At 39.4% G+C, this 21,862-nt stretch overlaps 1 protein-coding gene across 1 annotated transcript in view; it reads right to left on the bottom strand.

Moving 5' to 3' along the window:
* Positions 1-21,616, bottom strand: part of RPF2 (ribosome production factor 2 homolog) — a 28,375-nt gene extending 6,759 nt beyond the window's left edge. Inside the window, exons 1-7 of the mRNA XM_006109992.2 lie at positions 21,587-21,616; positions 21,406-21,443; positions 16,870-16,909; positions 14,558-14,639; positions 13,839-13,915; positions 8,629-8,728; positions 1,314-1,416 (exon numbers count right to left, since the gene is read on the bottom strand). Coding sequence (XP_006110054.2) covers positions 1,314-1,416; positions 8,629-8,728; positions 13,839-13,915; positions 14,558-14,639; positions 16,870-16,909; positions 21,406-21,443; positions 21,587-21,616 — 470 coding nt within the window. The remainder of the gene's footprint in view (positions 1-1,313; positions 1,417-8,628; positions 8,729-13,838; positions 13,916-14,557; positions 14,640-16,869; positions 16,910-21,405; positions 21,444-21,586) is intronic.
* Positions 21,617-21,862: the final 246 nt, after the last annotated feature.

Here is a 21,862-nt window from a genome sequence, read left to right as displayed (position 1 = left end):
TGACCAGGCCGGCAGAGGGGGGCAGTTGGGGGCAACCAGGCCAGTAGGCAGGTGAGCAGTTAGGAGCCAGAGATCCCAGATTGTGAGAGGGATGTCCGACTGCCAGTTTAGGCCCAATCCTGCGGACATCCCCCAAGGGGTTCCAGATTGGAGAGGGTGCAGGCTGGGCTAAGGCCCCCCGCTCCCCCCCCCACGCATGAATTTCATGCACCAGGCCTCTAGTATTTTATAGTCATGTGGACATTTTATTGCATTTCCTTCTATTATTATTTAAAGGAGAGGAAAATGGAAAAACAAGTGGTGGTAGTATTAGTCATATGGTAAGAACTGAATATCTGACTCAATATAATTGAGACAAAGATGGAAAATACTGACAAAAGACATGAATATTTAGTTTCATTTGGACGCTCACTGGACATAAGCTGGTCAACCACCTATCAACACTAAGCTGCTGGCTTTCAGGCTGCCCTGCCAGGCCACAATTCACAGGAAACATCAGTCTGAAGTTGGTGTTCAAAGGAAGGCAGTTTGTTGGAGTCAATGTACTCTCTAGGAAAGCCTGGGCTCTATCAACTCAAAAGCACAATTGTAGCATGTCATTAAACTTTTTAATAAAAACAAAATGAGCTGTGGTGGGGGTAAGGACAGAAGGCCTTGGCTGAAGAAAAGAGGGTAAAATGAATATAGGCACTGAATCTTATTCCTTTCAGACTCTATTTTTTTAGACTCAGGGTTTTGAAATCTGCTTTGCCTGGCCTAGGTCTTTGCGGCTTGGTGCTCTAAATCTAGTCAAGAAGATTAAGGAGATACTGCTTAAAGGTAGGGAGGGTCAAGACTGCATTAGTGGTCTGGCTGGTGTGGCTCAGTGGTTGAGCGTCGATCTTTAAACCAGGTCACAGTTCAATTCCTGGTCAAGGCACAAGCCTGGGTTGCAGGCGTGATCCCGTGTGGAGTGTGCAGGAGGCAGCCAATCAATGGTTCTCTCTCATCATTGATGTTTCTCTCTCTCTCCCTTCCTCTCTGAAATCAATAAAATATATATTTAAAAAAAAATACTGCATTAGTGCTCTAAGCTCAGAAGGAGTGCAGCGATAGGTCTCCAGGGCCCTGGAAAAATAAGGTTCAGACAGCAGTGAGCAGGAAGGAGAATGGCAAAATTAAGGCTCAGCACAGAGCGACTGTGGCACTGGTATTCTTCAAGCTCTCAAAACACATTTGGCCCAACATCAATTCTAAGTCTGAGCTCTAAAAAACAGTCACACTACAATACTAACCATGGGGATTAATAAAAACATGCTAAGAAATACACTTACTTATAGCTTCGAAAGTAAATCTTCCCATTCAGTGCAGTGAAGTGTAGGACATACTCTAAACCAGCCAGGCGGATATTTGATACTGTGGGGCCTCTGAAAAAATCTAAAAGCACATATTAGATTGTTAAAAAAGACTAACATACTCTTTTTTTCTTTTAATGAAATCTTTATTGTTGCAAGTATTACATATGTCCCCCTTTCCCCTCCCCCCATTGATCCCTTGTAGCCTACCCTCATCCCCCATCCCAGGCCATTTGTCTGTGTCCATGGGTTATGCATCTATGCATAAAAGTTCTTTGGTTGATCTCTTCCCACCCACTCCCTACCCCCGCCTTCACTCTGAGATTCCACAGTCTGTTACATGCTTCTATAAGACTAACATGCTTTTAAAATTCAGTTATAAAGAGCTGCATTCTAAATGCTCTGTTTGTACCAATACTTTTCTAAAAAGATAAGATAGCATAAAGCTAATCCCTGAAAAATGTCTGACTGTTCCATCCAACCCCTCTACTAATCTCATGACTTTATTTTCTGTTTAGTTTACTAAGCCATTTTTATTTTTCAGCTTTGAAGTTCTTCCTCTAAACCAATGGTTCTCAACCTTCTGGCCCTTTAAATACAGTTCCTCATGTTGTGACCCAACCATAAAATTATTTTCGTTGCTACTTCATAACTAATGTTGCCACTGTTATGAATCATAATGTAAATATCTGATATGCAGGATGGTCTTAGGCGACCCCTGTGAAAGGGTCGTTCGACCACCAAAGGGGTCCTGACCCACAGGTTGAGAACCGCTGCAAACCAATGCTCAGCATAACCAATGGACAGTGGACAGAGACACTGGTTGGCTGGCTGGGGAAGGTTGGCTGTGGAGCGCACTGTCCACCAGGAGGCAGCTCCTGCGTTGAGCATCTGCCCCCTGGTGGTTGGTGCGTGTTATAGTGACCAGTCGTTCCAGTCCTTCAGGTCGCTTAGGCTTTTGTATCCTTCCTATCTAATAATAGACAAACATGGTAATTGACCATACCTTTGCTACGCCTCCCATTGGCTAATCAGAGCGATATGCAAATTAACAACCAACAAAGATGGCGGCTAATTTGCATACTGCAGGCAGGACGGGACAGTGCCATCCCACCTGTCCTGCTGCCATCCGGGCCTGCTATCTGCGACCCGGGGCCGTGGGCATCCGTGTGCGACCCGACCCGGGGCGGCCGGGCAGGGCAGCAGTGATCGGCTGGCCTGCCCGGGCGTCCCATGTGCCACCCGCCCGGGGTGTCCCGTGTGCAACCCGACCCAGGGCGGCGCCCCAACCCCCGATTGGCCCTGCCATGTGTGCGACCCCGGGCGGCGCCCCAACCCCTGGATCGGCCCTGCCGTGTGCGCGACCCGGGGAGGCAGGGCAGGCACCAAGGGATCGGGCCGGCCATCTGCCACCCGGGGAGCGGGCCTAAGCCTGCAGGTGGTTATCTCCCAAGGGGTCCCAGACTGTGAGAGGGCACAAGTGGGGCTGAGGGACACCCCCCCACCCCCCCTACCCTGCCAGTGCACAAATTTTTGTGCACCGGGCCTCTAGTATATAGATAATAAGACTAAATACCGAATTTTAAAAACCAGGCAAAGATTTGAATTGATACTTCACCATAGATATATGAATGGCCAATAAGCACATAAAAAGATATTCAACATCATTAATAATTAGAAAATACAAATTAAAGTTACAATGATAACAATACTTTATTTTGTAGATCTAACTTTAGAAACACATTACTATCAGGATACAACACCCAATGGTCTACCAAGTATTGGCAAGTAGTGGGGCAACTGGAGCTCTCATAAACTGCTGATGGGAATGTAAAATGGGACAACCTCATTGGAAAGCAGTTTGGCAGTTTCTTAAAATGTTAAACATGGACTATTCAAATGACTACCATTCTATTCCTAGCTATTTACCTAATAGAAATGAAAACATATGCCCTTACAAAAATCCTATATAATAAAAGGCTAATATGAAAATTGTCCCCTCAGGAGTTTGACCAACCAGGAGTTCAACCACTCACTATGACGTGTGCTGACCACTAGGGGGCGACACAGAACAAAGGAAGGCCCTGGACCGCAGCCAGCACCCTGGGGAAGGAATGCCCTGATCAGCCCTGATTGCCAGCCAGGCCTAGGGACCCTACCCGTGCACGAATTTCATGCACTGAGCCTCTAGTTTGTATATAAATATTCATAACAGCTCTACTGATAATAGTCCAAAGTTGGAATGAACATAAATGTCTATTGACAGATTAAGGGATAAACAAATTATGAAACAGCTATAAATAGAATTCTACTCGACAATAAAAAGAAATGATTACGGATACAACAACATGGACAAAACTAAAAAACAATTAGGTAAAGAAGCCAGGCCAAGAAAAGTTCACACTATATGATTCCTTTTATCTAAAATTCTAGAAAATGCAAACTAATCTATAATGACAGAAAGCACATCAGTGTTGGCTTAGAATAGAGAAAAAGGGTGGATTGCAAAGGGGTGCAGGGAAATTTGGGGAGGTGATGGAAAGAAAGGTTCTGTATCTTGACTGCAATGGTTTTCACAGGTGTATACATATGTCAAAATCCATCAAATTTTGAAACTTCAAATGTGTACTTGACTGTAACTTATACCTCAAAAGCTGTTTAATTCCCTGGCCCCTATGGCTCAGTTGGTTGGGTGTTATCCCATGTACCACAAGGTTGCCATTTCAACTCAGGGTCAGGGACCATACCCAGGTTTCGGGCTCGATCCCCAGTAGGAGGCGTGCAGGAGGCAGCCGACTGATGTTTCTCTCTCATCGATGTTTCTATCCGTCTCTCCCTTCTCCCTCTCCCTTCCTCTCTCTCTAAAATCAATAATAATAAAAAAATCTTAAAAATAAGTTGTTTAAAAATAACTTAAAATGAAAAAATTTAAAGTAACCTCTAAATATTGAAAAGAAATGAACCTGTGTTTTGAGCTGCAGGCATAATCATACAGAAAAGAACTATTTCAAGCAACTTCAAAACACAGAAATTTGCCCTAGCCAGTTTGGCTCAGTGGATAGAGCATCAGCCTGTGGACTGAAGGGTCCCGGGTTTGATTCTGGTCAAGGGCACATGCCCAGGTTGTGGGCTCAATCCCCAGTGTGCGGAAGGCAGCCAATCAATGATTTTCTCTCATCATTGATATTTCTATCTCTCTCTCCCTCTCTCTTCCTCTCTGAAATCAATAAAAATATATATTTAAAATAAAATAAAAACACAGGAATTTGACCATATCTTCCCAACACAATGTATCTTAGAAAGACAACTGCAAAACAAAAAACAAAAAAACTTTACCTGCACTCAATAGTCATATAACCATTGCTAACAGTGGCATTTTATGCTGAGACTGTTGTGTGTGTAGTACAGTATAAAGTAAATGTATAATTATGTTGAAGACACTAAGAACCTGAATTTTTGTCATGAATGCAAGGTGACAATGTGAAGTTAATGAAGTTAAGATCGTTGTGTCCTAAATTTGAGTTAGAAGTTTCAGTATGAACTCAGGATATATTTTATATTATCAAACAAACATATTTCATAGTTCTGTCCACTAAAAAAGCCTAGAAACAATGACCAACCCAGAAACAGTCCATAGCACCCAGACTGTGATTTCTAAGATAATTCCTAACTTAAAAAACACACCAAAACCAAAAATACCAGGGCTCCTTAGAGAAATAGCTGATCCCAGGACTGGGGCACTAAAAGTACAAGAAAAGTTTGAAACATCAAAGGGGTGATGGATTACAGTATATAGAACCTCAGGACACTGCTGAAAAGGCTCACCTTAAAATGGGCAAAAATGATGGCTGAATTAAAATGGGAGATATTATGAGTATAGGAATAAAAAAAACAACCCAGTTAGATATAACTAAGGAAGTGGAAGAGGTAGAAGATAAATTGGTTATAGTCAGAAGGAAAGCCCCAGTTTGGACATTTTTGTCAATGGGTCAATTCTAAGCAAAAATAAGATCTGATATGTGGCTGTGTCCATTAAGTAAATACATTGGAAAAGAGCCAGGGATCAGAGTCTGAGAACAGATCAGACCCTGATTCTACCACTTACTAGCTCTTCACTCCAAACAAGTAAATTAACTGGCCTGAATCTCTTCATCCACAACATGGGAATACTATTTCCATAATGAACTGAATGCCTGTGTTTCTCAAAATTCATAAGTTAGTCCGGCCAGTGTGGCTCAGTGCTTCAGTGTTGACCCATGAAACCAAAAGGTTACTGGTTCGATTCCCAGTCAGGGGATATGCCTGGATTGCAGGCTTAATCCCTGGTGGGGGTGTGCAGGAGGCAGCCAATTGATGATGTTTCTTCTCTCATCTCTCTCTCCCTCTCCCTTCCTCTTTCTCTAAAAATCAATAAAAACATTTATATACTAGAGGCCTGGTGCATGAATTTGTGCACCGGTGGGGTCCGGCCGGTCCACCCCAATTGGAGCTGATTGAGGACGGGCTGGCCGGGGGGAGGGGCTGCAGGAGGTTGGCCACTGGCCCTGCCTCCAATTGGGGCTGGACTGCCCAGAAGGGCGGGGGGGCAATCAGGGGTGGGGCTGCGGGAGGTTGGCCAGCTGGTAGGACCCACTAAGATTAACCACAAATCTATATAGTATTTTTAAAAAGCAAAACAGAAGCAAAACTCAGGAACAAAATGGGTACCTGCCATGAAAATACTGAAGTTACGAAGTTAACTTTTCTTTCTGGCCAATTATACACACACACACACACACACACACACACACTTCCTAGAAGGAAAAAAATCCTTGATAAAAGTCTCTTTCCCTACTGCTCTACTTTATTTCATTTGAACACAAATATAAACCAGAAGTCTGCAGCTGCAATTGAGTATTAAAAACCCAACTTCCTTTGGTACCCAACAATCTCACTCCATTCCTCTACCTTTCTTCTTTCCCCAGATTCCTTTATGGTTTTCACTCCCTCCCCCTCATCACTGCAATATGTGGTTATTACTGCCACCTAATAGAAGCACAAAACAATAAGATCGTTTTTTATAAAAACCATTTCAACAAAAGCACTCTCTGTTCTAACAAATTATAAGTACCACCGTCACTGACTATTAATAATTAATTGGAAGAATTAGAGGGCAAAGAACAGGAAATCTGGGCCAATCCAGTACAAGTAATAGCAATCTTAACTGGAAAAACAACCTTTTTACTTTGGGGTGCATAATATTGAAAGAAATAAATTTTGGTCATTGTCTTTCATGCCTGATTTTTTAAGACATAAAAAGTGGCAATGACTCTGCAAAGGAAATGTTCATTATCACATGATGGACAGTAGAAGCAGAAACTCAGGCATTGGGTTTTGATCCTGGTTCACCTACTTAATAGCTCTTAACCTCTCTGAGCCTCTATTTTCCCATCTATAAAATGGAATGTCACCAAACTCAAGAACTCTAGAAAGGATTAAGGAGGTTATAGTGGTACTGGGTTTTCTAAAAATAGTCATTTATTAAAAATGAGAGGTTCTTAAAAAAAGAAAAGGCCTTGCTGATATGCCTCAGTGGTTAGGCACTGATCTATGAACCAGGAGGTCACAGTTTCATTCCCAGTCAGGGCACATGCCTAGGTTGTGGGCTCCGTCCCCAGTAGGGGGCGTGCAGGAAACAGCTGATCAATGATTCTTTCTCATCATTAATGTTTCTCTCTCTTCCTCTACCTTCCTCTCTGAAATCAATAAAAATATATTTTTTTAAAAATGAGAAGTTTTGAAAATTGTAAACCCAGCACTAAGAACATAAATAATCCTGATAAGGAAAATAAAAGTAATGTGTCTGTCCACACACCCTTTTCTGGTCAGCTCATCTGTAAAGAGTAAGTATACAGTTTGTTTATAATATATACCCCACAAACTTTTCAAAAGTGATCTAGGGCAAAGTATGTAAAAATCCAAAAGAAGGGCAACCAAAAATGTATATGGCCTAGCCCATAAGCTGGTAAGAATGATGCAAGAAAAGCTCAAATGAAATAAATTTAAACTTGAGATAATGCTGAGTATCAGAAGCGTCTGTACCTCTAGTTACAAACTAAATTTCTTTCCAGGATTAGATAAGAGCTGGAAGATGTGATTGCATAATATTAAGTATTAGTACCATTTAAGAAATCATGGAGAACAATTATGCCAGCTTTTTAAAAAAGAGAGAAAAAGTTGTTTAAAACTGGTAAAATTAATGTCAATCCTAGATGATGACAATAACTGTGTATTAGATTTTAAGAAGGCAACTTGAGAACATATAGGAAAGAATGTAGTCATCACATAATTAGGAACTAGCATATTTCACTAAGAATAAGTCATCTATAAAACAGTCTTATAAGGGCCCTAGCCGGTTTGGCTCACTGGATAGAGCGTCGGGCTGGGGACTGAAGGGTCCCAGGTTCGATTCTGGTCAAGGGCATGTACCTTGGTTGCAGGCACATCCCCAGTAGGGGTTGTGCAGGAGGCAGCTGATCGATGCTTCTCTCTCATCGATGTTTCTAACTCTCTATCCCTCTCCCTTCCTCTCTGCAAAAAATCAATAAAAATTTAAAAAAAAAAAAAACAGTCTTATAAGGTTATTGTGAGAATGAAGCACTATGTAAAAAGTACCTAGTATGTGCTTGGTGTTTATGATAATGATCATGAAATAAAAGGAGTTGGGAGGCCACTGAGGATTTCCTGGGCAAGAACTGAGATTTGCAAGAATAGAAGAAAACAGATAAATAAGAATGGAATCAGAAAAAAACAATAGGAATATGTGTAACATATTTTCAATAAACCACTTTTAATGGAAAAGGAAGAAAGAAAATGGGGGGAGATCAAGAAAGCAAGTTATAGTATGAAAAGCCTTGTATATCAGATTAAGAAAAACTAATAGAGGTTTTGAATGGAAGTGAATGATGTATAACCATCTTGAAAACTTTTCAATTTTCACCAAAATTGAATTTGATGATGTCGATAATGACAGGAGATGGGTGTGGGTATTTTATAAAGTGTAAAAATGCTATATAAATAGGTTGATACCAAAGTTACTATAGCATCAAGAAAATAATTATGCTCAATAGAATATAACATCCCTTTAACTCTCCCCTGGTAGTGGGGAATAGAGAAAATAATGAAAAGGGAAAAGAGAAAGGAGATTTTTTTTAAAAAGCTGTATACCTAGAGTTAAGTGGCAAAGTGCCACCAATGACAGTCTTATAATACCTACCTGAGCTATCCTGCAGATAATAAGTATTAAAACACTTACCAATAAGAAGACTTTTTAGCCTTCTGTAGTCTTCTGTTACATCAAAATCATTACCAGCAAATATTAACATGGGTTTTGTTCCCTCAGGGCATTTACTATTCTATGAAACAAAAAAATGTAATTATATAATTATCAAGTCTAAATTGTTTATATGCTGATTTTAAAGTAACTGATACTTAATATGTAATGAATTCATTCTTAGATTTTCTAAACTGTCCTAAAACTGTCTATGCATGCTGATTTTAGACTTAAAACCAGAGTTGGGGTTTTTAAACTTACAGATTTTTATATTAAAAGTAATTTTTCATTCCACTCTCTCACACTGCCAAATTAATATGTGGTCAAAGAATGATCTAAGCTACTTGCTAACATTATTCTATGCAAGAATAAAATAAAAAGCTAAACTTACTAAAAACAAAAAAACAAAAACACAGCCCTCTAATAGCCAGATTCAAAATAAATTTCTTTGAATTATTTGTCCTGCTGTGCCTTTCCTACTATATCACATAAACAGTGTTTTTAAATGAAAGTTCAATTAAACTACCAACTAAACATTTACATGGAAACCAATAATTGTATACAAGCTATAGAAAGTATGTGCTAATCCTTACTCAGCAGGGTTCAAGCTCTTACTAGAAAAATTATTTTGTCCAGTTCTGGATTTTTTTATACCAAGAAGAATGTGATGTAAGTAATAAGAGGATTTACATTTAAAGGCCACCAAAGTGAAAGAAAATCAAATAGAAAAAAATTCTTTAAATGAAAGATTAATTTATAGAGGACGGTAAACGGTTATTGGTCTGAGCTTCCCACTGATTCTAATACCACTGCTCTGACATCAATCAAGATTATCCAAATTTAAGAGTCTCATGCTCTACCGACTGAGCTAGCCGGGCACTTCCAGGATTATCCAAATTTAGCAGGAAAAAAAACCAAAAAAACCACAAAACAAAATAGGACAAAAAAAACAAACATCCTCTGTTGTAGGATCAGAAGTCACCTGCTGCTTCCCTGTTCACCATGACTATTATAGTTGGCATTCTGTGCTTCCAAATCCTGAGACTTAACTGTCTATACTTAGGAAATGTGCCTAAGCCAGTGATGGCGAACCTTTTGAGCTCGGTGTGTCAGCATTTTGAAAAACCCTAACTTAACTCTGGTGCCATGTCACATATAGAAATTTTTTGATATTTGAAACCATAGTAAAACAAAGACTTATATTTTTGATATTTATTTTATATATTTAAATGCCATTTAACAAAGAAAAATCAACCAAAAAAATGAGTTCGCATGTCACCTCTGACACGCGTGTCATAAGTTCGTCATCACTGGCCTAAGCTGTCTGTCTGATCCAGGGCCTAAATGGACTTTCCAGATCCAATGACTCCGCTGTGCTCCATCTGTCCTACCTGACCCTCCTACTGCTACCGCTAGGTCCACAGGGGCTATTAAGTACTAAGAAAAAGTGAGGCAACCCAAGTACAACTTTGACTTTCAAACCATTCTGACCACAGTGCATAGTAATAAAAAATACTATTTTAAGCCATGACCCAGTATACACATCATAAAAATATAACTAAACAAGTTATGTGAAACAGTACTTATGTAGATCACTGATATTTTTCACAATGTGAAAACCCTGAACTAGAAGAAACTACAACAAAAGAGCTTTATTCCAATAGCCTGAAAGGTACTAAAATTCTAAATAATATATAAATTCTATGACATAGTATACTAAAAATACTATAATTATTAAGTCCTTGAATAACCTTTTAAATTAAGTATCTTTAAACAAAGAAAAAAATAGAAAAATAATTCTTATAAATTACACACAAACTTTTCAAGTAAAATATCCGGGGAAATTGTGATATATTACCTAATATAAAATCAACTAGCCTTAAATTTTAATCATCTCACTCATTAAGGTTTATTTTATGCAGAAAAACCACCCCTAGCAGTTTGGCCATCTTAGAAAACAGGCGCCTAGAATAATCACTCTGTTTCCTGGTCGAGTCTAATCTAATGTTCCTTAAAAAAAAAAAAAAAAAAAAAAAAAAGAGTTAACAGAGGAATGAGGCTTGGCAATAAAAGTAGGCAAGTGAGAAAAGAAATATCTGGTGAAGATGCCTTAAAAATGAGGAGTCAAAGTAAAGAAAAAACAAATATAGAGACAAAGTAGAACAAAGCATGCAATCCAAAATAGACTAAAAATAAAAGCTTGTAACCAAATGATGGGGTAAAAAGTGAAGGGCTGACTAACCGTCTGTGCAGGATTGCCAATGTAAGCATATACTCAGCAATTAATGAATTTTCTAATTATTGATATGCTCCATGAATAAAAACTTAGTGTTCAGTTTAAATGGTTCTTGTTAAGAAAGACACCTGAGCTCTGGCTCAGTGGTTAGAGCATGGGCCCACAGTCTTAAGGGCCATGGACCTGATTCCCAGTAAAAGGGTGCCAGAGACCAATTCCAGCATGACAGCAGGGCTGCATCTGGGAAGGGCTGAAGGCATTTTCCCAAACCTGAAAAGGGATGATTGCTTGGCTGCCAGACAGCTAAAAGGCATCTTAATCTACATGTTATTGCCTCCTACTGGCCAAACACCTGAACAGCCGTTCCCCCATTCTGACAATGGACTCTAAGAAACCCTGACCCTTCGATGTGTATACCTCTGCCTCGCCTCAGGACAAGTTGTGTTAATAAAAAGCATGGTGTCCTGGGATGAGGGGACCTAGAGACCTTAGATCTTAGAACTTAATATTTTTATTGATTTCAGAAAGGGAGGGAGAGGAAGAGAGAGATAGAAACATCAATGATGAGAGAATCACTGACTGGCTGCCTCCTGCACGCCCCCTACTTGGGATTGAGCCCACAACCCGGGCATGTGCCCCTGACCGGAATCGAACCCGGGACCTTTCAGTCCACAGGCCGACACTCTACTGAACTTGCTCCTTTAGCTAAGCTCCTCTGACCCCCAAATGCCTTTCAAAATTATGCTTTGTCTCTGGACTCCTATTTAATCTACACACAGCCTTCTCCAGATTCCTGAACCTTCTAGATGCTGGGACAAGAACCCCGGCAAAAGGGGACCTTGGTTGCAAGTTTGATCTCCGGCCCCGGGAGGCAACCAGTCAATGTGTCTCCTTCACATTGATCTCTCTCTCTCTCTCTCTCTCTCTCCCCCTCCCTCCCTTCCTCCTTCCTTCTTTCCACTCTCTCTCTAAAAATCAATGAAAAAATATCCTCGGGTGAGAATTTTTTTTAAAAAGGAGACGACCCAAAGCCCTGGCTTGTATGGCTCAGTGGATAGAGAGTTGGCCTGTGGACCGAGGGGTCCTGGGTTCCATTCCCGGTCAGGGCACATGCCTGGTTTTCGGGCTTGATCCCCAGTGTGGGGCGTGCAGGAGGCAGCCAATCCATGATTCTCTCTCGTCATTGATGTTCCTATCTCTCCCTTTCCCTTCCTCTCTGAAATCAATAAAATTATATTTAAAAAAAAAAGAGAGAGAGAGACCTGAAAAACAAGTTGTGGTCCAGTTTACAAGCTGCACAGTGATAGAAGTAGTTCTTTGCTTTGGAAGTGAAGTGGAAAGAGTAGAGGAGTTGGCATGCATGCAATAGCCAATGCTCAAGCCCACTAACTGGTGACCAAGCCAGCAAGCTAGCAGCAGTGGCAAAGGTAAAATGGGGACATGCTGCTCATCTCCAGGGATTTGTGCACATCCCCAAAAAGACACTGTAAAAAGCGATGGTTTCCACCATAATAAAGCATCACTGTTTACACACTTTCCAAAATGCCTTCCAATACGTTATTTTCAATGATAAGCATTTTCACATACATTCTCTCATTTGCTGTTGTTATACCTATTTAATAGTTGATTGCAATTGAGGGTCAGGGAAGTAACTGACTGTAGCAGGTCACAAATCATCTAAACAGCTATGACAGGCCTCAAAGCCAAGTGTTCTGCCTCTAAATCCAATCTCAGGCCACTGTTCTGCACTGTACCTGAAGACACTGGTGTAGCTAAGGGGGGATCTGGTAAGAGCCTTTTCTCAAACCCACAGGAAACCTGGAAGGCATGTCCTCTTTTTAGAGAGGTTGGGGAGAGTATTCATTACATATATGCTATAATTCTTTCAATATACCACGACCGTCAAAGACACAAAAACTGAGAATAGCCCTGACTGGTTTGGCTCAGTGGATAGAGCATCGGCCTGCAGACTCAAGGGTCCCAGGTTCGACTCCTGACAAGGGCATGTACCTTGGTTGCGGGCATATACCCAGTAGGGGGTGTGCAGGAGGCAGCTGATCAATGTTTCTCTCTCATCGATGTTTCTAACTCTCTATCCCTCTCCCTTCCTCTCTGTAAAAAATCAATAAATATATAAAAAAAACACACACACACAAAAGAATACTGAGAATAATGTATAACTTCCAATTACACACTTCAATAACCTTTCTTCCAAAGTCCTTGAGTCCTAACTGGTTATACCATTTACCATATATCTGACTCTAAGTCACCAACGGAATTCCTCTCGGCTTCAATCTCTAAATCTCTACAATAAGGAAAATAATCTCAGCCTTTCATAGGGGAGCTATGAGGTCTAAGTAAATCATGTATTTGATGGAATAGATTAAGCCAAGAAACAGAGTTCTGAGGGAACAGAAGCCCAATTTGGACCCAGGAGCTGAATTAGGACAGTTCTCTTGCCTCTCTAAGACTTACTGTTTTCTGTTTTTTAATCCCATTCAAATAAAAGAGACACAAAAATGCAAGTCCTTAAGGGGAGGACTTAACTAGCAATTTGTTAGGTAGGAGCCAAAATACTGTAGGATCAGTTAAAGCTTCCTAGGTTTGGAACAGGGCTCACTTTGGAAATTCTAGTATTTCTGTAGTTCTATAAAATAGATGCTGTGATAATGCAGAGAGAGGAGGTAGCATTTAAACCATGGGCCTAGACAAGAGTTAGTAACCACTCTGAAGGCTAATTACTAGGAGACCCACCTGTGTTATATACTATAAATACATTACACTGTTTAAAGTAAAGGTAAAATTAAATTGTACTTTTATCTTAGACCACACTAGTATAAAAACAAAGTTCTTTCTTACTTAAGCTACCAAACTATTATCAACTCTTCACCACAAGATGTCACTATTGCCCAAGAGAAACATTACAAAATGTTTCTTATTTTTATCAGTATCTTACCTTAATATCTTTTAGAGAGACAAACTTCTCAATACCTAATTCAATCATATCTAGCACATGGTAGTCATACATACGACCTAGAAGGAAAACACATTTTTTTGATCATTTATTTTTCCCGAAAAGCTTATCTTCAATGTTCAAAACATCCTAATAGCTGCCTCTTTTCTTTCTTCTTATATCCTTCAAACATGTCTCCTCTTTGAATTTTCAAGGCTACCTAGGATAGACTGTTGCAATCTTGGTTCCGGAAGGGATCTTTTACAGAAGAGTAAATAAAGACCCACAGAGGGTTATTTTGCCTAAGCCACTGAGCATGCCAGACCAAATCTCAAAACAGCCAGGCCAAAAAAGAAACCAAAAAAACGGCCAGGCAAGGGTTTGTTTTTGTCCATTAAACAGATACTTATTAGGAAAGGGTTAATCTATGCAGCTAGGAATACTACTTTCTTTTTATTTTTTTCTAACTCTAATACTGACTGAGGATATATATGTTTTATATTAGAAAAATATAAAATATCTACAACTTGAGGTAGGGTAATATTTATATGCCCATTCTTTCCTTACCTGAAGACTGGCAGACAAAACATTTTTATTCAAAATCACATGGGAAAACTATTAGTGTAGAGCTTACTAGTTACTCCTGAATCCTCAACATCATCAATTAACTGTCACAGAAGTGACTCTATAAATAAAAATACTAAAAGGTAAATGATACTTACCTATTACTAGATTATTTGGCCGCTTCTTATTATGGGAGCCAAACATAAATAAAGAACAATCTGACTTCTTTGAAAAAAATTCCTATAAAACCAAAGAAATCCCATTTAATCAATGAATAAGAAACTTAAGAATTATACCTCTGAACTAAAAAAAAAATATGTTATCAGTTTGTTTTTTCAGTAGAAGTTAATGGAGATTTAATGAACTATGTGGGACTAAACAAATGAAGAGGACTTTATTTCTACCTTTAACTTCAAATTTTCTGATTTGGGGCTTGTAGGGGAAAGATGTAAGTTCAAAACTAAAAATATATAAAAACTATTAGGTTAATAAATAGAGACCACATACATTTTTAGCTATGCAGTTATTTTGAAATAGCACACCAAGTATTTCATTTGCTGAAGAAATGCCTTTACTCATAGGACATTACTACTATCATAAATCAGCATGGTGTTTTTAGGTATTTATAACTGGACTCATGAGCTTACAATGTATATATCTACTTTTCATTACAAACTTCATCCACACAGGAATCTTGCCCTCGATTCTCCACGCCACCCCAGCTGGGACTAGTTCCCTTTTGTGTACCCGGCAAGGCCTGACTAACAGACCTATGTTGCTCCTGCCAGTAAGAAATATCCCTCCCATTGGGCTCTCCAAAGTACTGACTTCCATTACAGATTTGAGAGTGGAAACAATTATCCAAGACAGCACCTTTTATACTGACTGATACATATACTCACTACATCCCACATAGTTTGACTGATTACTGAGATGCCCAATCTCAGCACAAAAATTAGATTCACTGTGCTCTAGTATAGTTGGAAAACGTTCTTAAATTAATGACAAAACATTAAAGAACAGATAAAACAATCATAATCCTTAATGTTTCTTTTTTTTAAGTATAAAGGGCTTTTATTATTTGTAACATAGGCACAATTATTTAAAGTTAATAAATTTTTATTTAAGGAATTTCACGTTCTGAGTCCTTCTACTGCCTTAGTTCCTCCTGAGTTTGAGTCTTAATCCCTTTTTTGCACAATCCAGTTGTCGTCTCAGTCAGTCCACAATCCTTTTAGTTCAGCTTCTTTGATCTACACTTGAATATGGACATACTGTACAAACTCTCCACCTATAATCACTGGGAACCAATTTCTTCAAGCAATTTACTTAAGGGTCATGGTTAGGGTCTGAGTAGATGGATCTGCCTGGTTTTTTCATTTCAGACACCCTCTAAACATTAAGTTCAAATCATCTTCACTCCTAAGCTATCACCCCCTAGAACAGTACAGATCTTCGGGATATACAAAATACCTAAGATTAAGAAAATTAGATTACTAGGTATTTCACAGTTTTAGCAGCTGTCTTGTAATTCCTTTCCACAGATCTAACACACAGTTCTGTGAATAAAGGAAGCAACATATGTGAGGTGTTTCCAACGATTTCAACTTTTCTTTATTGGTAACAAGACTCCCTAAGATGTGGGCCCCTACTTTTGTTATCATTCATTCCAGTGTTTATTGCCTATCCACTCCCCATGTGGGGGATGGAGTCAGAAAGTCCAGGAATTCTAGCTCTGCCATTTTCAGTGGGATCTGGTCACCTTTCTGAGAATTACTCTTATCATGTATATATCAGGGACAGTAATGCCTCATGCAAAAATCTGCAAGGACTACATGATTTGTCAGATGTGAAAGAACCTTATGTCTGGCACAAAGCAGGTGTTCAAAAATGTTTTTTTAAAGACCAAGTCGATAAAAATGCTTTCTTAAATTATTTTTTAATATTCTTATGTTATGACTAACACCCCAAGCTTTCCATAATTACCTTTACATACATATAATACCGCTATTATTCTTCTCCATAAAACCCACTTTTTGTTAAAATTCTACAGCAAGGGTTGTCAAATTATGTGCAAAAGGCCAGATAGTGAATATTTAAGGATCTTTATAGCAATTAACTCAAGTAGAGTTGCTTGTTCTAAAAACATTCAGTCAGATTTTTTAAAAATCAAACTTGCTTTATAAAAATACTCGTAACAAGCTTCTTTTGACAATCCATGAATTATGCACTTAAAATGCATTATATTTTTTAAAATTCTATCAACAGACTTGCAAGAAGTTAATATGTACTAGGTATAGTGAAATGTAATATCTATAGACATATTCTGAGTATAGTAGTCTTATTTCCCCTCCATTTACATCAAAATTCTCATGTAGGATGATTTCTAATTTTAAAAAATCATCTATGAGTACTAAATAAATTAGTCTGAGTAATCACAGCATCTCTTAAATCAGATTTTCATACTTACCAAGGATGTCTGATCCTCAAATGGTCTCGTAATATTTTTCCTACAAATATTTTTTAAAAGGTGAGACTAATTTTAATAATCTTAATAAGTAATTTGCCATGATAATTAACATATAAACAAATGTAATTTTATATTCAGATGATCAAAAAAAGAAACTAGACAGATATTCATTCATTCAAATGTTTATTTAGTACCTATTATGTGCCAGGCACTGTTCTAGGAGCTAGAGATACTATAATACCATGTCAAACAAGAGCCTTGCTTTTTTTGGATCTTACATTCTAGTGGAAATTTTCAACAATTTCAAAAAATAACAACTGACAAAAATAAAATAGGGTATTGTGTCAGTGTGAAAAGTGGAAAATTACTATTTAAGCCAAGACCTGAAAAATGAGGAGTTAGCCATAGAAACGTTTTCAGGTTAAGAATACTGCAGGAGCATGGCTGGTGTGGCTCAGTGGTTGAGCATCAACCTAGGAATCAGGTCAAGTTTTGATTCTCAGTCAGGAAACATGCCTGGGTTGCGGGCTTGATCCCCTGTTGAGGGTATGCAGGAGTAGCAGATCAATGATTCGCTCTCATCATTGATGTTTCTAACTCTGTAACCCTCTCCCTTCCTCTCTGAAATCAATTTAAAAAAAAAAAGAATGCTGCAGAAAGAAGGAATAGAATAAGCAAAGATTCGGAGATGAAAACAAGCTTAATCTACTCAAGAAACAGAAAGAAGCAAGTGTCACTGGAGCTTAAAGAGCAAAGGGATGAAGGTGGCTAAAGATGTAGACACAGCCTGACCAGTGTGGCTCAGTGGTTGAGTGTCGACCCTTGAACCAGGAGGTCACAGTTCAATTCAAGGTCAGGGCACATGTCAGGGTTTCAGGCTAAAACCCCAGTAGGGGGGCATGCAGGAGGCAGCTGATAGATGTTTCTCTCTCACATTGATGTTTCCCTCTCTCTCTAAAAATCAATACAAACATATTTTTAAAGAGAAAGAGAAAGAGAAAGAAGCAGGGTGAAGGACATATAGAAATGCTACAATTTTTGCAACTTTTCTGTAAATAATATACATGCTACTATTACAGTGATGTAAGAACATTAAATACAAATGAAGACGGAATGGAAATAAATAAATTTAAAAATACAAATAGCTATATGTAAGGAACTATAGTGATTGTTTTTTTTTTAATTTTCTAAATCTTTCATAAAGTGGTTGTTTGTTACTTTCATACCAAAGTAATGTAATATAATGGACATGCTCCCAGGAACAAACTGGGATTACAACTAAAATATAGAAAAACCTTCCTGACAATCAACCGAAACCTCGCAGGAGAGAATCCTGACACCCAAGGACCGAAAGTGGAGATCGCACAGAGACTGGCAGGAGGGGTGGAGGCCCGAAAGGGCTGGCTGGGCACCCACAGACAGCAACCCAAGTCCGGGGGAGATGTCTCAGCTGTGGGGGGGGGGGGGGTGCCACTGAGAACTCTGGGATCTGATCCTGAAGCTGGGCTCCCCAGCAGAAAGCACCAAAACTGAGGACGGTATGTACCCACATAACATCTGGCTGTGAAAAGCAGTAGGATGCTGTCTGCCAGGGAGTAACAGCTGAAAACTCAGGCACCCTCTTAAAGGGCCAATGCACAAAATCCCCGTGGAGCCACCCACCTTGTACTCCAGCAAAGGGAGGGAGAAGTGGACTGGAGCTGTGAGAGCAGAAGGCAGGATTGGGGACTTGGGGGTTAGAGCTCAGAAGGCAGATATCCCAAGTTTCCTGGGCTGAGTCATTCCCTCACACAGCAGAGGACATCTATCCCACAGACATTTGCCTTGCCTGGACAGCTGACACACCCTACTGGAAAACACCTTGCCCTAAGGCCACTTAAGAGATTAAAAATAACAATTAGACTCCAGGCAAAAGCAACTGCCCCACCCTGTTGAAAAAACTCTAGCCATATCTGAGGACAATTGCCTGGGGGGCAATTCACGTAGGAATCCTATCAGTCTGTAGGCAGAGGTGATCTCTGGAGGCTTTGAATCTATGCCTCATCTAATTAGTCAGAAACAGCCTTTAACTTTGTCCTGCATTAGAGATTGAGCAGTGTAGAGGATCTACCTGATAGAGTCACAAAACCAAACAGAAAGCCAAAATAAGGAGACAAAGAAACAACCCCAAAATGAAAGAACTAGAGAATTCTCCAGAAGAGATAAATGAAGCAGAGATAAGAAATTTATCTGAAACAGAGTTCAGAGTAATGATGGTAAACATTGTCAACAGCATGAAAAAAGATATAGTAACTATGAAAAAAGAACAGTCTGAGATAAAGAATGACATAACACAAATAAAGAACACAATGGAAGGAATACACAGCAGATTAGGGGAAGCTGAGTATCAAATCAGTGAATTAGAAGACAGCTGAAAATATTACTCAATCAGAAAACTAAAAAGAAAAAACAATAAAAAAAAAACAGGAGGACAGCTTAAGGGAGCCATGGGACAACGTGAAACAACAATATTAGAATAGCAGGTGTGTCAGAAGAGACAGAAAGGGAGAAAGGCATAGAGAAGGTGTTAGAAGAAATAATGGCAGAAAACTTCCCTAACCTGGTAAAGGAAAAAGCCACACGAGTTCAGGAGGCACAGAGAAGCCCAAACAAGAAGAACCCAAACAGGCCTGCCCAGATGTGGGGAGCCGATATAGGATTAAGCCTCGGACTGACCTGTTGGCAAAGTCACAAACAAGTCCCAGCTTAGAGGGCACAGTCCTCTTAGCATATTTAGGCTTGACCTTATGACGCTCCCTAGATCTATCTTATCTGGGAAGCTAATGGGCTGAGGGAAGTGCAGCAAGAACAAGAACAAAAACAAGTGAAACTCACAAGAACAGTGTAACTTTGGTAACCACTACCTTGTTTACCTCTGACTATAAAATAAAGGCTCAGCTTGCTTCGGGATCTTTCTCTGTGGCCTCAGCCAGGCACAGGAAGATCCACGGAGACTAAAGAGAGCTAGAGAGTTCTGAACGCTGTCTCCATGTAAAACATTCTTCGCCGACTCCATCCACACCTTTGGGAACCCCTGGACCCCCGGGGCTGGCCCCGGCACCCAGACACATCATAATTAAAATGCCAAAAATTAAAGACAAAGAGAGAATCTTAAAGGCAGCAAGAGAAAAGAAAACTGTTACCTACAAAGGAGCTCCCATAAGGCTGACACCTGATTTCTCATCAGAAACTCTACAGGCCAGAAGGGAATGGCATGAAGTACTCAAGGTAATGGAAAGCAAGGATCTGAGACAAGATTACTATATCCAGCAAGGCTATCATTCAAAATAGACAGTCAAATAAAGAGCTTCCCAGACAAAAACAGGCTAAAGGAGTTCATCACCACCAAGCCAGCATTATAAGAAATGTTAAAGGGATTGTGGTAATGAAAAGAAGAAACAGAGAGAAACCTAGCCATACAGAATTAAAATGGCAATAAATAAGTACCTATCAATTACAGTGGGGCCTTGACTTACGAGTGTCCCGACTAACGAGTTTTTCGAGATACGAGCCGTCTCTCGGCCGATTTTTGCTTTGAGTTGCGAGCTAAAATTCGGGTTACGAGCCAGCTTCAGATACCCCACCGCTAGTTGGCGCAGCGAACGTCACAGTAAATGCCACAACGTCAGCCCAGCATCACGTGTCTCACTCGTTCACTTTATGATTTGACATACGAGTAATTTGAGTTACGAGCTCCATCACGGAACGAATTAAACTCGTAAGTCAAGGCCCCACTGTATAACCGTAAATATAAATGGACTAAATACTCCAATTAAAAGGCATAGGGTAGCTGAATGGATACAAAAACATGACCCAACTATATGCTGTCTACAAGAGACCCACCTCAAAACAAAAGACACACACAGGTTGAGAGTGAAGGGACAGAGTAATATAATACAGGTGGTCCTCGGGTTACGTCGGACTCGAAGTACGTTGTTCCGTGGTTACGGCGCCATCTCCCATTTATTTGTAAAAAAAAAAAAAAAAAAAAAGTTCCATCATTTCGACGTATGTACATATGTGCTTTATGTTTTTTATAATTTATTTACCACAAGTAAAGGTCAGGAATTGTTATCTTTCTTTTAAATTTTTTTTACTGTTTCACTTCATTATTGCTGTATATGTGCTCCATGTGAGTGACGTAGGTGCTTATGTAGGTGGGTTCCGACTCACAGTGAAAATATGTTGCGCCGTAGGAACGGATCTGTGACGTAACCCGAGGACCTACTGTATAAAGTAAAAGAAATCATGACTACCGTAGCTGGTTTGGCTCAGTGGATAGAGCATTGGCCTGCAGAATGAAGGGTCCCAGGTTCAATTCTGGTAAAGGGCACATGCCTGAGTTGCAGGCTCAATCCCCAGTAGGAGACATGCAGGAGGCAGCCCATCATTGAATCTCTCTCATCATTGATGTTTCTATCTCTCTCTTCCTTGCCCTTCCTCTCTGAAATCAATAAAAATATTTTTTTTTAAAAAAAGAAAGAAATCATGACTTACTTTTTATACAGAACGCCATATGGTTTTTTCAATGCATACTGTAAAAAAATAATAATTTAAGGATTTCAAAACAAAACACATTCTTTCTGTAGAGCAAAGGTAAAAATAAAGCATTAAAACAGTTATTATACAGGATTATTCTAGTCCCTAAACCCTATTCTGATGTCTTCTGCTTGGCTACCTTTTGATCATTTATAACAACTTGCAACATAAGCTTAATCTAATTTAGACTAAACCATCCTAATTACAATTTTCTATGCCCTTTCAATAGTCTACCCAACTTAAATGGCTCCCTTCATTTCTTTAAATTCTACTATGTTCTTTCCAGGCAAATAATTTGAGAATAGAAAGAAGAGCAGAAAACAAAAATAAATAAATAAATCCTATCAGGAAATACTGATAAAATTGAAATAATGTCTGGAGATAACAGAACTGAGAAAGTCATAATGATGACAAT

This window comes from Myotis lucifugus, unplaced genomic scaffold, assembly GCF_000147115.1.
Source record: "Myotis lucifugus unplaced genomic scaffold, Myoluc2.0 scaffold_11, whole genome shotgun sequence".
Lineage (NCBI taxonomy): Eukaryota > Metazoa > Chordata > Mammalia > Chiroptera > Vespertilionidae > Myotis > Myotis lucifugus.
The sequence above is the reverse complement of the archived record's forward strand: the minus strand, read 5'-3'. Positions and strand labels throughout refer to the sequence as shown.